We start from the raw sequence: 14,325 nt of genomic DNA, 5'->3' as shown, positions 1-14,325 counted from the left end.
CTTTGGTTGACAAAGTCTAAGGTGTTCCTGATACTATTTGCGATTACCTTAGTAAATACTTTGTAGGGAACGGACAGTAAGCTGATCGGTCTATAATTTTTCAAGTATTTGGTGTTATTTTTTATGGATTAAGATTACGTTGGCGTTCTTCCAAGATTCTAGTACGCTCAAGGCCATGAGGCATCGCGTATACAGGGTTGCCAGCATTTCTAGAACAATCTGCCCACCATACTTCAACCATCCCACCATCCTTATCCTTCCCAGTTGCCTTCCCCCTTTGCATAGCTCCGAAGGCTTTCTTTACTGCTTCCAGCGTTACTTGCGGAATGTCAAATTCCTCTAGACTATTCTCTCTTCCACTATCGTCGTGGGTGGCACTGGTACAGTATAAATCTCTATAGAACTCCTCAGTCACTGGAACTATTTTATCCATATTAGTAATGATATTGCCGGCTTTGTCTCTTAACGCATATATCTGATTCTTGCCTATTCCTAGTTTCTTCTTCACTGCTTTTAGGCTTCCGTTGTTCCTGAGAGCTTGCTCAATTATGTCCATATTATACTTCCTTATGTCAGCTATCTTACGCTTGTTGATTAACTTGGAAAGTTCTGCCACTTCTTTTCTTGCTGTAGGGTTAGAGGCTTTCATACATTGACGTTGCTTAATCATTGCGCATTGTTTAATGATGCCTATAAGATCGTCCTTCATTGCTTCAACACTAAGGCCCTCTTCCTGAGTTAAAGCCGTATACCTGTTCTGTAGCTTGATTCGGAGTTCCTCTATTTGCCCTCTTAGCGCTAATTCATTGATCGGCTTCTTATGTACCAGTTTCTTCCATTCCCTCCTTTAGTCTAGGCTAATTCGAGATCTTACCAGCCTATGGTCACTGCAGCGCACCTTGCCGAACACGTCCACATCTTGTATGATGACACGGTTAGCGCAGAGTATGAAGTCTATTTCATTTCTAGTCTCGCCATTCGAGCTCCTCCACGTCCACTTTCGGTTATCCTGCTTGCGGAAGAACGTACTCATTATCCACAAATTATTCAGTTCTGCAAACTGTAATGTGCAGCTAAAGCACACAATAATCTGTACTTGAAAAACGAGGACACAGAATGGAGGAAGATGTCAAGAAAGTTAGCAAGCAAGTACAAGGTAATTGAAACAGTAACTAAACAACCAGAGTCAGCAGAACGAAAGTGAGAGAAACAGAGACAGTTAATTGGATGCAAAAAAATGGAAACAAGAAGGACCATGGAGATTAACAAGAATGAGAACAAACAAATTAGAAGGGAAAATCTGTACGATGATACAAAGGGCAGTGCCTTGCTATTTGAGGCTGAAGCCGGTTGCCTAAGGAAAAAAACAAACTCGGAGCAAAAAATAATGCAGATCACACGCACTGTAGGAATCGATGAAAGCGAAGCCTCCTGTGCTGTTTGGTTTGATTGGCGGTAATTAGCGGTGATGTTGAAAGCGAATGTTTAGTTTCTTCAACGTTTTGGCCATCACAAGTGTGGTGAGTTGATGTGAAACGTTACTGTGTGTGCACCACTGCTGTTTGTCAGCGTAGTACACAAAACGCAAATGGAGAGGTCTTTGCTTGAGGCGTTGTTGTGCGCCATATTCCATAACCTCCGAGAGGGTTGAGCATTGTCGTTGCTTCACGTGGCACATCGCATCGTGGCAAAATCATTAAACTTGAATTCGATAATGGGGCTGTACGTGCAAGAACCACAATCGGATTATGAGGCAGGTCGTAGGGGCTCACTCCGGATTAATTTTGGCCCCGTGGTGTTCTTTAACGTGTCCCTAAATAAAAAAGCGCGACGCAGCCCGTCGAAATGCGGCTGCGTTGGTCAAATCCGTGACCTTGAGCAATGCCATAGCCGCAAAGCTATCGCGGCGGGCACAGAACTGTTGATTTGACGTGCCACTGCCTCAGTTGTGTCGCCTAGACCCTGCGGTGCACTTCAATTAATGCAGCTCTGCTTCTGCACGCCCTGCGCAAGTTGTTCTCTAGACATATTTGCATGGTTTTATTTTTAAGAAATAGCAGAAACCCACCGTACCGTACCTTGACCTTTAGTTTATCCTGCGTTTCCTTGCCTTCTCACGTCACCTTTTCCCTATCCCCCCCTCGTTGTATTTGTAAGAGAACTGTGAGTGAACAGGCGCAAGGGTATTATGAACTGGTTTTGCGTCTGCGTCCATTCTACCCATTCTCTGCCCACTCTCCCCCCTCCTCTCTTCCATTCTTTGTAGCTTCTGTCTGAACATGCACGTTGGTAGAAAGGTAAGCGCTTGCTGGGGGTCTTGGATAATTACAGCTGTCAAGAGGCTAACGTGGAGACTAGCCGGGAGCTCCAGAGGGTGTTGTGCACATTCGACGCGGTGCGGACCAAACTAGTTCCTCCTGTCGCTCGTTCCATGTATATACACGCTCTGAACCACCCACAGCCATCTACTTAGGCAGCTGACTTTTACTGCGCATATATATGTATATATATATATATATATATATATATGTATATATATATATATATATATATATATATATATATATATATATATATATATATATATACGTGCATGAGGGGAATGGACCACATTGGCTGGAATGAAACGTCCACCCGACAACATACCAACGAGGGTAAAGGCAAGCATTTAAAACTAAGCAGTAGGCTACTAAATGATAACGCAAATTTTGAGAAGACATATACATAAACTTAGGCAACAACATGAAAAAAATATAAAGTGTCCCACGCTCGGAACGCTACCAGCTTAAAGCTCCGGACGGTTCAATCAACTTGTGCAGAACAGTAACCATCGACTGATTGGCTTGTGCCTAATTGACAGGCACCAAAGAGCAAGATTTTGGTGCTCTACTTGCTGAACCCAGATTACCAGTTGGAAATAAGAGGAACTTTCTGCGGAGAGAGGACAAGGGGCGGGAAGAAATAAAAAAATGGTCAACTAGTTTCGTTTTCACTACAAAAATTCACCGACGATTACTATACGGCCTAATGCGCAATTTGAGCGCAGCTATGTACGTGTTTCCATTTCGCGATATATTGGCTGGCGCGCACAATCTGTCTCGTGCGGCACGTTGCTAACGGTGCGAAGCGGGACACGACTAATCTGGAGATCACGACAGGCAACACGTGGGTGACCCGTGGACGCGATTCACAGCAGCCGCCGCAGACGGACCTCCTCTCATGCAGCGCGTTGTTTTTCCATATATGGTATCGTGCGATGCGCTCGCCACACGCCGTCGGTGAATAGACGTCAGCGCGCTTCTCTGGCTTCCTCTCACAGCGGTCGTCGCAATTCTTCTGCGACATTACGCTTTTCTTCTCACGCCTTCGCCATACCCTCCTCCGCTTTCCGCCTTATGGTTCCGCTGCTCCCTCCTCTCCGCTTTCATCCTTGCGCCTCCTCGCTCTCACATATCTTTATATCGAAGCAGTATATAGTACCATCCGGCACTGGTGGATGTGCGTCTATTTAATCGACGCGTCGACACACACATACACAAAAAATATTCTTCTCTAGTTTGTTGCGAATGTTCTGTAGCCCTCAATCAAATGTAGGTAGCTTGGAAAAACTCACACTCAAGTTGACCGCTAAGACGACTCTATCGTTACGCCGAGTTTAGTTTACTTGTAGTAATTAGTTAGTTCACAGTGAAGTTATAAGCGTTACAGAATTTCCGTCTGCTGTCAATAGGAGGGACTATGGTTACAGAAAACAGCTGTAACTCTTGTTTTGTCCAAACTATCCAGCAACAAATTATATGACAATTAGCCGCTAAGATATCTCTATCTAACATTACGCCGAGTTTCATTTACTTTTCGTAATTAAGTACTTTACAGTGGAGTTGTAAATATTGTGGAATCCCCGTCTACCATACAGCAGTAATTGCACACGTCACTACGTCATAAAGGAATAAGAATTAATCAGTCCACATTCAAAAGTTATATCCCTTGTCGGGGTCCTTCAACGAGAACGACAACGACAACAATAATAATAACAACAAATATATATATATATATATATATATATATATATATATATATATTGTGTGTGCGTGTGTGTGGGGGGGGGGGGATTGAGGTAAAACGCACTACAGCTTTGCCGCTCGTCGTTCTTCACAAAGAGACGGGGTTACCAATTTTTTATCCCGCCCCATTTCGCTCCGCGTTCGCTCTCCTCTTTTGCTGGGCTCGTTCGCTCGGTTACGCCGTAGGACAGCGCCGACGCTCGAAACAGGAACGGGCGCCTAAGAGCCGCGCTCTAAACGAGCAGAAGTTAGTTTTGGATTAAGCAGATCTATGAAGGTAAAACTTTTGGTTGCAAAATCTACAGCGGAAGCTTGATAACGTCACTACGGATTGGCGTGAAAGGCATTTGCTCGTGTTTCACCGAAGTTTCACACGTCGGAAGTCATTCGCGGAAAGTGCGGATGATTCATTGCAATTTATTAATGAAAAGCGTTTAAATGTAGCTCCAGTTATTAAAGAGAAATCGGGAAGGAGATTTGAGACCGGATGATTAAGTGGCGACGCTGCGAGTGAGTCAGCTGATTCATTTAAAGAGAGAGAGAGAGAAAATAATGCAGAGAAAGGCAGGGAGGTTAACCAGAGGTAGTTCGGGTTGGCTACCCTGCGCAGGGGGAAGGGTTAAAAGAAGTTCCACTATGGTCGGGGACCTAGATAAAGCGGAATTCGGAGAAATTGCGAGTTTAGCGCTTCTGTGGTGCGTCACGTTGTTCGCCCCTCGCCTTTCCTGAACTATCACACTTTTACGAGATGTGCAAGAGGTGTGTCAGATGTGTGTGAGATGTGTCTCTGGGTACGTAATCACCCTGAGCACTGGGGCAATGGGGTGTGCGCAACTGGGGTCAACAGGCATGAGACGATGATGGTGGGGATGAAGATATTGGCGATAAGGATTATGATGATGATGATAACATGATGGCGATGATGATGATGATGACGTCAATGAAACCTTATCGCTCCATCGCCGCTATCACAATAAAAAATGTGATTCATACAACGCCTTCCCACTAGCAGCGAGTTGGAGAAAACTGCCTCATCGACATCGACGAAAGGTTGAATCGCCGTAAATTTTTTTTCCCTTGAACATGAACGTTTCTCTGCCTTGTGGCCTTCCGCATTGTGGGCTTCCAAATTCATTAGTGGGTACTGAGATGTGCTCTCGTACAACAAGAAAGAAGGCCATAAAATTTGATTACAATTAGTATAATTGCGATTAATAAGGTAAGTAATTCGTTTGCTGAATCCCCGACACCCTGGGGAAACGTACGCCATGGTGTCGAAAGCGCTGCTATGGGCTTTGCGTTATGTCAACTGCACCTAAATCAGAATATTTGGGTATTAAATTCAGTGTATCAAAACTGATAGGTTGCACTTTATGTGGTTAAACGATCAGGCTTCTCGAAAACCTGTAGAAGCGATTCCTTCCGAATACTTGTTTACATCACTTTGTTCTTCAAGATTGATCCATCGCAGCCCGCCAGTAAGTATCACGCCTCTTCCTCGTGTTTCCTGATGACATCTGTTTGTAGCATGTCTAGCGACGTGCTTCAGTTACATAATGCAAGAGACGCTCAGACAATGCAATTACCGGCCGTAGCTAGTACTACAACCACCGCCGAAAGCAATACAGGAAAACATTGCGCTAATGTATCCACATGTCATCAGCATCACCCAGCAGTAGAATGATACTTAGAGCAACAAGTTGTCCAAACTTCATCGTTCTGGCTTCGAGGAGTCTTGTGTAGTTCTTTTAACCCATTACAGCCCATGATAAAACTGCCAGTGCAATTTTCCTCAAATGTGTGAGTAATGAAACAATAACACTAATATCTCGTCTTCAAAGAATTATCGAAAAATAGTTACTGGTTATTAAGTTACGATAGCGTACTACATTTAGTACACTGGGCGCATAGGATGTAAATGACCACGGTAATAGTGCGTTCGTACCCCTTGCTCAGAAATGTTTTAAGTACACATTCTCGAGGTACGAAGTGCCCTTGTACTTCTCACGTCTGCATGGTGCTCGGGCGTGACAAAATCGACATTGCAGCCGTTCTCAGATTTTTTCGGGGGTAGTCATCATGACCATCTGCCATGAATGTCCCAACAAAGCACATAGTAACACCCAGCGAGCATGGTAGAGGCAATGCCGACCTCGCGACTGCGGCTAAGGTGCCCTCAATTATGCTATGTGAATGAAGCCATTCTGGTGGAATAGTCTTGCAAATTTTCTTACCTACACTAGCTACAGACATCGTTCAAGGCAGAAGCACCGGCTGTTCTTGTCCTGAGCCCATACCCACAGTGGGGTATTGGCCATGAATCGGGTAGGAAAACCAGGTGTATAAAAAAAAACGAGGGAGTTAACAATTTGAACGTTACAGCTGAAAATGTAAACATTTTGTGTGGGGGAAAAAAGAATCGGAAGAAAGCCGTGTATAAAAAAATCTAATAATAAATAAAAGAAAGCTATGGTGGGGAAGGAGGACGATCAGTCTAACATGGATGCAATTAGGTAATTTTGGAATGCTCAGCAAACATTTCTGTGACTGAACCCCATAATGGAGGCTCTAGAAGATATGGTCACATGCACTGATAAATTTAGGCCAATATTGCGAAGCGGGATTCGGAGTAGTCGTTTGCTTATAACAGAAAAAGGCCTGAAAGACAAGAAGAAATGGTCTGTTGTCTCCGCTTCGCTACAGAATGAGCAAAATGGTGAAGGGACCACACCAGACCTGTGTACATGAGTTCTCATGATGGGCACTTCAATTTTCCGTGTTTGGCAAAAATCTCTGTGCCAAGGCTATAGAAGATGGTAATCCACAGATTTGTTAATTATGGAGTATGCTAATGTCTGCATGAGGACACTCCTGCGAAATCTAGCAGAAGTAAGATGAGCAGTCACAGGGGCAAAAAGAGAGAATCGTGCCGCTTATCGATGCCTTGGCTAGAGAATCTGCAATTTCATTTATAATTAGTCCTTTATGGCGAGGCACCCAAATCACACGCACGCTTCTGAAGTACCCAGGTACCAATGAATGAAACGTCCTCATTACGCGATATTCACGAGAAGCAGTAAGGGATGAGCACAATGATAGCGAATCAGTGATTATCCTGGCTGACGTAATCGATGGTCCTAATTTGCGTAATGCCAGCACCACTGCCATGAATTCAGCTAAAGATATCGCTATGAAATCTGGCGGCCGAAGAGAAAATGTCCGATCAAGAATCGGGGGAAATACTCCTGCACGTGACTTTTCTTCCCATTGTGAAGCATCTGTCTCAGTTACAATGTTTGTTTGAAGGTTCTTCAGATGATATTGTAATATACTGCCTAGAATACGATGTGGAAGTAATTTTGCATTATTAGGAAAAATCTCATCGAATTGAATATCCATGGTAAGACCTCTGTCGGGAATGGGAAGTACATCGCGTATGCGCACGTCCAAGTAATCAAGTGGCTTTTGCACGGATGTAATTTGCAGAGTTTGTAATCGCAGCCAGTTAACTACGAAAAGCAACGCAGGGTCTGAAATAAATATCGTTTGGGGATGTCGGAGCGGTGATTCATAAATTCTCAAGAACGTCTGCACTGTCAAAAGCTGGAACATGCATGAAAGAGGTGTTGTCATAATCCCGTGCCTTTTCACCTGTATATTCACTGGTTTTCGGCACAGTCACACTATGAATGTCATCGTCTATGTTTCCGGCAACATTGATACCTTCAGGTAGCATGTGCGGGTTTACTGACCGGTTCCTTTCACCCAAAAAAATCACGTTCTCGTGACGCCTGCAGGAAAAAGCATGGTCTACATCCACCGTGAAGGTCTGTGAGTGGTGGCGCTCACTAACACTTTCATGGTTCTACTAGCAAACATAAATACCCAAGAAGGTGGATGGGCAAATGGCGCCGTGATAGCTCAATTCGTAGAGCATCGCACGCGAAATGCGAAGGTTGTGGGATCGTTCCCCTGCTGCGGCAAGTTGCTTTTTCATCCGCTTACATATCCATTTTTTATCGTTTCTTTATTTCATTCATTTAACACTAGTAATTTCCCCTATGTTGTCATTGGTGTCAGTGTTTGTTGGCTTCTTCTATGAGTAATAAAAATCGTACCTCTCGGTTAACCCCCTTTGTTCTCGTTTATCGTCTATGTTTGCCGCACTCACAAATGCATCCAGAGCGTCGAGCAAGAGATAAAACGGCTTACTTTTGAAGAAAATCTCTGTGTCGATGCTGAAAGAGAATTGAAAGAGAAAGACAGTGAGGGACATAAATAAACTTATTTTCGGAAATGGTAATCTGGGGCCGGCGTCTGGTTCATCCTAGCTGGCAGGATTCGTTATTCCAGGAACCCTCTGGCTTGTTGAAGCTTGGGCAAGTTGGTGTGACATTCTCTTACAACAGCGCAAAGGACTAGGACGAGACGAGTGGACATACACAGCGCTGTGTATCTGCACTCGTCTCGTCCTAGTCCTTCCTCTTGCTTGGGCTGCCTGCTTGGCCCAGGCGACGAGACTGCGTTGGTCGTCCAGGTGTTCAGAGGAAAGCTTGGCCTCCCACGTTTCAGTCGTGGTATAGACGTGCGGTGAGTTCGGGTGCTCTTCTTGTGCTTGCAGAAGGCGTTCTTCTTGGTAGTCGCCTTGTGGAGCTTGTGAGGTTGGTTCTGTGGATATGTCACGCAGTGGGCAATCCTGGACCATGCGTTGCTGGGAGCCTGGGACGTCGCAGTGGGTGCATGTGTACGACTAGTGCGTAGGATAGAGTGTGTTGCATGATTATTCCGTGTAAGTAAGTGTTAGTCTGTGTGCGGCGGAGGATGGCTTCTTCCTCTTTGCTCACATTATTGTGTGGTGAAGGCTACGAGATTCTGCTCAGTCGGTGTTGCTGCAGAATCTCGGAGTACATTAGAGCGATGTCATCAACGTTGGGGGCCGGCCTGCTGTGGGATGACAGGAAAGCCCGGCTAGTATACTCGCGGGCCGTGGCACTTGCTGCGTCATTTCCTGTCATGCCCTGATGGCCTGGAATCCAGCTGATGTGAGCTTGCAGCTCGCAGCACGAGCGTGCATGAGGTGCCGTAGCTCGCCATATGTAAAAGGCAGCCGAGTAGGATGAGGATGGCCGCAACGTTTTCAGCAACAACGACCTGGATAGGGAATACTGCCGCACCACGCATCACCTTGAAATAATTCAAATAAGGTGAGCTATGCCAAATAATAACTTCTGTTGTCTAACTAAAGACAGCAAAGTCATATTCTGCCAAGGCGAGACGTGCTCGTAACGGTTGGCATAAATAATCTCCTGCAAGTGGTTGGCCGGTAACTTCGTTGTCTTCGCCACAGCCGTTGGTTTTTCAGCCTCAAGATTATCCACACAAGCCACCATTTACATCTAGGTATCTGTGTACTACAGGAACTTTTGTTGCAACTTATAGTGTTCCAACGAAACAAACATGCCACATCTTCGAATAGGATATTTTTTAATCACATGCGAAAAAAATAACACTTTGCTTTATTTGTATTCGAAATTTCGAATATTCGCACTGCCCTACACTACCATAAGGATTCAACAGGCGTTCGTAAAGTACGCGCCATCACAATCAAGTCACTAATGGTTCCTCACGTAGAGTAAAACAGTGTAAACGTTTCAAATACATAGGTGCTTCGATGGCGTATCGGCGTCATAGCGAAAGCTTCCCTTTATTATAACACCTTGGATTGCGTGAGTGCATAAGTCTGAACATAGCAACGAACGTGGCTGACGTGGCGCTGTCTTTTCATGCGAAACGTCTTTCATATCGGTTAGCCTGGGGGTTCGCTTGTGAAAACCACATTTATTTATTTTTTATTTCTTAAAAATACCTTACAGGCCCCTAGAGGCATTGTGTAAGGGGGGAGAGGACACTCGAAGATTACACAATAATTAGAATACATACACGAATACATATACAAAAAATACCATATAAGAAATTCGCTATGCGCTAACATACAGTAATATGGTGCTAGAATGATACAGAGGACAAACCGCATGTCTTGAACGTAATACTATTGTCACTCATATCTTTCCAACCGTAATATCTAGGCGCTTGTCATAAGTATTGTGTTGTAGAAGATTAAAGCAATGGCTCGATTATGCATCGCTCGCTTGCACAGATGGCGCCATCGTCACGCCACGCGTGATACAATCGGAAATAAATTTAGCTACTCGCTGGGTCCTTCAGAAAACCATAGCTTTGGCAGTAAGTCTGTCGACTTGTGCAGGAGCGGCCTGCTTTCACAAAGCTCACTCAGCCATTGTAGGTATAATCCAACAATCTCAAATCTCTGTTCAAGAGGAGTTCAAAGGCCGACAAGAGGCGCAATGTCTTGTACAAATTTCCCATATGCTCAGTTATACTACACGCACGTTCAACACACAGGATACAAAAATAGCGTGGAGAGACTCCAGCAACAAGACAGAGGGATGTCCATTCGCGCCCACCGCCTTGGATCATGGTGGGTCGAATACGAACACGATTGCAAGGTTAGACTCAACGACCCCCCCCCCCCCCCCCCGCCCCAATTGCATCCTAAGTTAATCATGCAAGCTGTTCAATGCGTAAAGTTGCGCATTTTGTCACGCCATTTCTATACCTTAGTGCGCGGACACCCTCCGAGCACGCAGAAGACGTTGCACCTAATCCACTGCGGCTCCAGCCCAATGCAGCCTACCCAATTTTCTTAGCTTTTTCTTCTGAACAGCGCTGGAACATCGCAGAACATTAAAACATGACACATGGCTTTATCGCCTGGTTTCTGCAACTGTGTTCTCCTGGTCGGCAAAACGTGCGGAATTTAGCCATAGAAACGGTTATAAAGTTTCTTTTTATTTTGTTAATGACTACGTTTGCTCGCTATAGCTGCATGGCAGTGAAGGTCACCCGACGGCGCCAGTCGTACCATGCCAGGCTGAGCATACACAAGAACAGTGGACTAGGTATTCATATGTTTCGCCTACAGTTCCCATATAGAACAAACAGATGGCCGGATATATCAGCATGCAGACATTGCTTACGCTGCAGACAATGCTAGCCTAGCGAACCAGCTAATACAGCAGGGAAGTTTGGTCCACAAAGTGGCGCCAGTTCTTTGTTCTTTCTCACATATTATGTTTATCTAAGGGCACATGGACCGATCAATTTAGCTGACCTTGAAATTCAACTGTTGTCGCAACATACGTTGCGACAACTGTTGCGTAACAACGGTTGTCGCAACATACGCTGCGACAACCGTTGTTACGAACTGGCAAAACGCACGAAGGTTAGAGCACCAATCGCTGACACACTTAAAATGTGGCGGGTCATTTCTCGCCTCTGCGTTTACTACTCTCTTTCCTTGATTCTGGGAAGTTACCACAAGAAAACACGGGACTTGAAGAAAGGGACAGCACGAAGTGGTTGTTGTCTCTTTCTTGATCGCTTTATGGTTTGTTAAGTGCGTACGGCATTGTGGCGTGATGACAACTTTATGACTCCGTCCTCACTTGTACGCTCCTAAATGGCACCATTCAAGGGTCAACGCGCCGCAGCGTCCCTCAGTACTTTTTTAGTAGACTCACGGGGCGGAGCTGGATTGCCATCCTGGGCAAAGCGACCTCTGCAGTGAGTGCGTACGCTACACAGGGCGTACGAACAACAGACGAAGGACGAAAGCAACACAGGACAGGCAATTCGTTGCTCGTACGTGCTGTTGTAAAACATACGTGATCATCGCAAACACATCAGTTGGCGTGTAGTCTTTCTCAAGTGTATTTCTGCGTGGACCACTTTCCGGCACCCACCTACCGAGCTTCACGATGAACGTCTGAAAGCCATCGGCATACGGGTGCCTACTTGGTCGTGGCACTTGATAGTAAGTGCCTGTTCGCTCTCTTGTGGATTTGGATGCGACTCGTACGGCTAGCAGTGACCTCATATGCACACTGTTGAGACTACAGAATTGCGCGTTGCACCATTTGCAACCAGCTATAGGTTTGGATGTATACAGGAGCCTGATCGTACCACGAGTAGTGTCTTGACTAGTTTTTCATCCCTTTTCTCCTTTTTTTTTTGCTTGATGGATTTCTGAGAGAAACCTTGTTACTGCGTATTGCCGTGCACGAAAGCTGGGTGAAGCAGCCGCCGTTGCCTGCGTGCAAACAACGGCTTAGCTCGATGTGGCGAGGTTGCTTTACGGGCTCTCGCATCTCTCGATCCTGGCATCACATTTTGTTCTGGTGAATTTCCAGCACGTAAGCAAGTGTCATCGGTGGCCTCAACTGTTTAGGATGAGGCATTTAAGTCGACTTTGCGTATCTTGTGGGGTTGCGTATATCGGTGTCATAGTTTCCAAAATATTTTGAATAATTTTATTCGGGATACCAAACTCGCGAGACCCAGATTCGGTGTCCTGCAACAAGCATCTGCAGCGCATAATGAAGCAATTTCATGACACATTTGTTTGATAGCATATAGGTGCGTGTCTGTTCTAAAAAAATGCGTCTGCTCTAGGAACATCCGATGTCTTGCTCTTGATTGCAGAAGACGGGATACTTAATATTCACAACGCCGCTTCTATGGATGTACTAAATGCAACCTCGAGATTCAAAATAGTTTGGTCACTGGAAGGGCGGGGGGTGGGGGGGGGGGGGGAGGGTTGAGGGAGGTGGGTTCAAGCTAGTTACAAAATGTGCTTATGCCAAAACTTTTCGTGTAAGCAGGCGTTAGCCAATCGCGATGCCGGGCATACGGTTGCCGATGACAGTTGGCCAATGGCAAATAGCTATTAAAAACGAAAAGCTTCGTAAATGCGGCTGCGGCAGGCCACATCTAGAGTCGAAGACCAGACGTGGGCCTTAGTATAAGCTATGATCCCAAAAAGTACAAATAAAGTGCCTGGAAGCAGCCGCTTTTTCTTAATAAAATGTATTTCACATTCCGAACGCTATGTGGTGTTGCATACAGCGCAATGAAAAAATGGAACATGCGAGAATTGGCAAAGCAGAGCCGATGGCAGATTCTGCAGCTATATTTATTAGAGTGAACCATCGCAGACAATGTAAGATACTGGCTACCCCTATTCTGAGAAAAAATGAACAATGCTGGGGATAAAAACGCAAAAAAAAAACAATCAGAACAGGGAAAATCATGATCGTTCATCTTTTTGTGTGACCGCTTCTTCGAATACAACTATATGCTTCTAAGACAGGAATACGGGTGACTAACTGAGACACATACGTCATAGTGCGGAAATACCGTCTTTCCGGTGGTACGGACGCAGCGACAGATAATGGAGTTATGCGATGTACGCTTCCAGCAGCTTATGTAGCTATCAGGAGTGCGGAGTGAACCCTCGTTCAAATCCTGAGGCGGGATGGGATTGGTTTTTCTTTGCAGGTTGGTGGCGGATTTTCATACGGAGGTAAAACACCATTGTGAAGATTTACGAGTCGGTTGGAGGCGCCTTTATTCTCTCTAAGAGCGACAAGAAACGACAACTACATTCCCTTATTTCACCGAACTCTTTTTGTGGACACCAAGCCCTTGTTCTTAACGGACGAGCAGATCTGTCTACCATCGCAGCCTGCAAAGGCTAGCAGCTATGTTACCTTCACCTGCGAAGGGGCGCAGGCGAGGACCGAAGCCATCAGTTGCGAGTTTCGTGTTCGCGACTGTTGTCGCGCTGCTTCCCCTTTTAACGCAAGGGGCTAGAGCAGAGACTGAGCTGCCGACGGAGGTATACAATGACCAGGATTTGGCAGGCATGCTCTCGATAGGTACAACCACCGACAAGCCTAACGAAGGAATTGAATACGCGGGACTGCTGCGAGACATGGTTGACTGCAGCATCTACAAGTTACCGCGGTCACTGCTGAGAAAGATGATGCAAGCCGACATCCAACCAGAGTGCAGCTTGGCTCTGCTCCGGAGCTACAGAGCCATCCTAAACTTCGAGCCGTGGGCTCTGAGACGTGAGTACTTGGGGAATAAAAACGTTCCTTATGCCTTTTATGTACCGTAACCATTAATTCCTTCGCGAAGAAGTAGAAAATGACTGGAATGAGTCCTTGTGTTACCATGTTCACCTGCATTTGTAGAAGCGGCACAATTGAAGTTTGAAAACGTACATTCCGGACGGCACCTGCCGTGGTTGCTTAGCGGCTTTGGCGTTGCGCTGCTAAACACCAAGTTGAACGATCAAATTACGGTTGCGGCGCCAGCTATTCGATGAGGGCGAAAT

The 14,325-nt window shown here is 45.6% G+C and overlaps 1 protein-coding gene across 3 annotated transcripts in view; it reads left to right on the top strand.

Annotated features, from left to right (window-relative positions):
* Positions 1 to 11,724: 11,724 nt before the first annotated feature.
* The window catches only part of LOC126541402 (nose resistant to fluoxetine protein 6-like), a 42,093-nt gene continuing 39,492 nt past the window's right edge, over positions 11,725 to 14,325 (top strand). The window contains exons 1-2 of one of the 3 annotated variants that reach the window (XM_055076218.2): positions 11,725 to 11,958; positions 13,482 to 14,056. In XM_055076218.2, coding sequence (XP_054932193.1) covers positions 13,687 to 14,056 — 370 coding nt within the window. In that variant the 5' untranslated portion in view covers positions 11,725 to 11,958; positions 13,482 to 13,686. Of the gene's footprint in view, positions 11,959 to 13,393; positions 14,057 to 14,325 lie in introns of those variants that run through there. The other 2 variants (XM_050188169.3, XM_072287268.1) reach the window with 2 other exon arrangements.

The sequence above is a fragment of the Dermacentor andersoni genome, chromosome 3 (genome assembly GCF_023375885.2).
Source record: "Dermacentor andersoni chromosome 3, qqDerAnde1_hic_scaffold, whole genome shotgun sequence".
In the NCBI taxonomy this organism is placed as follows: Eukaryota; Metazoa; Arthropoda; class Arachnida; order Ixodida; family Ixodidae; genus Dermacentor; species Dermacentor andersoni.
This window is presented reverse-complemented; position numbering and strand designations above follow the sequence as displayed.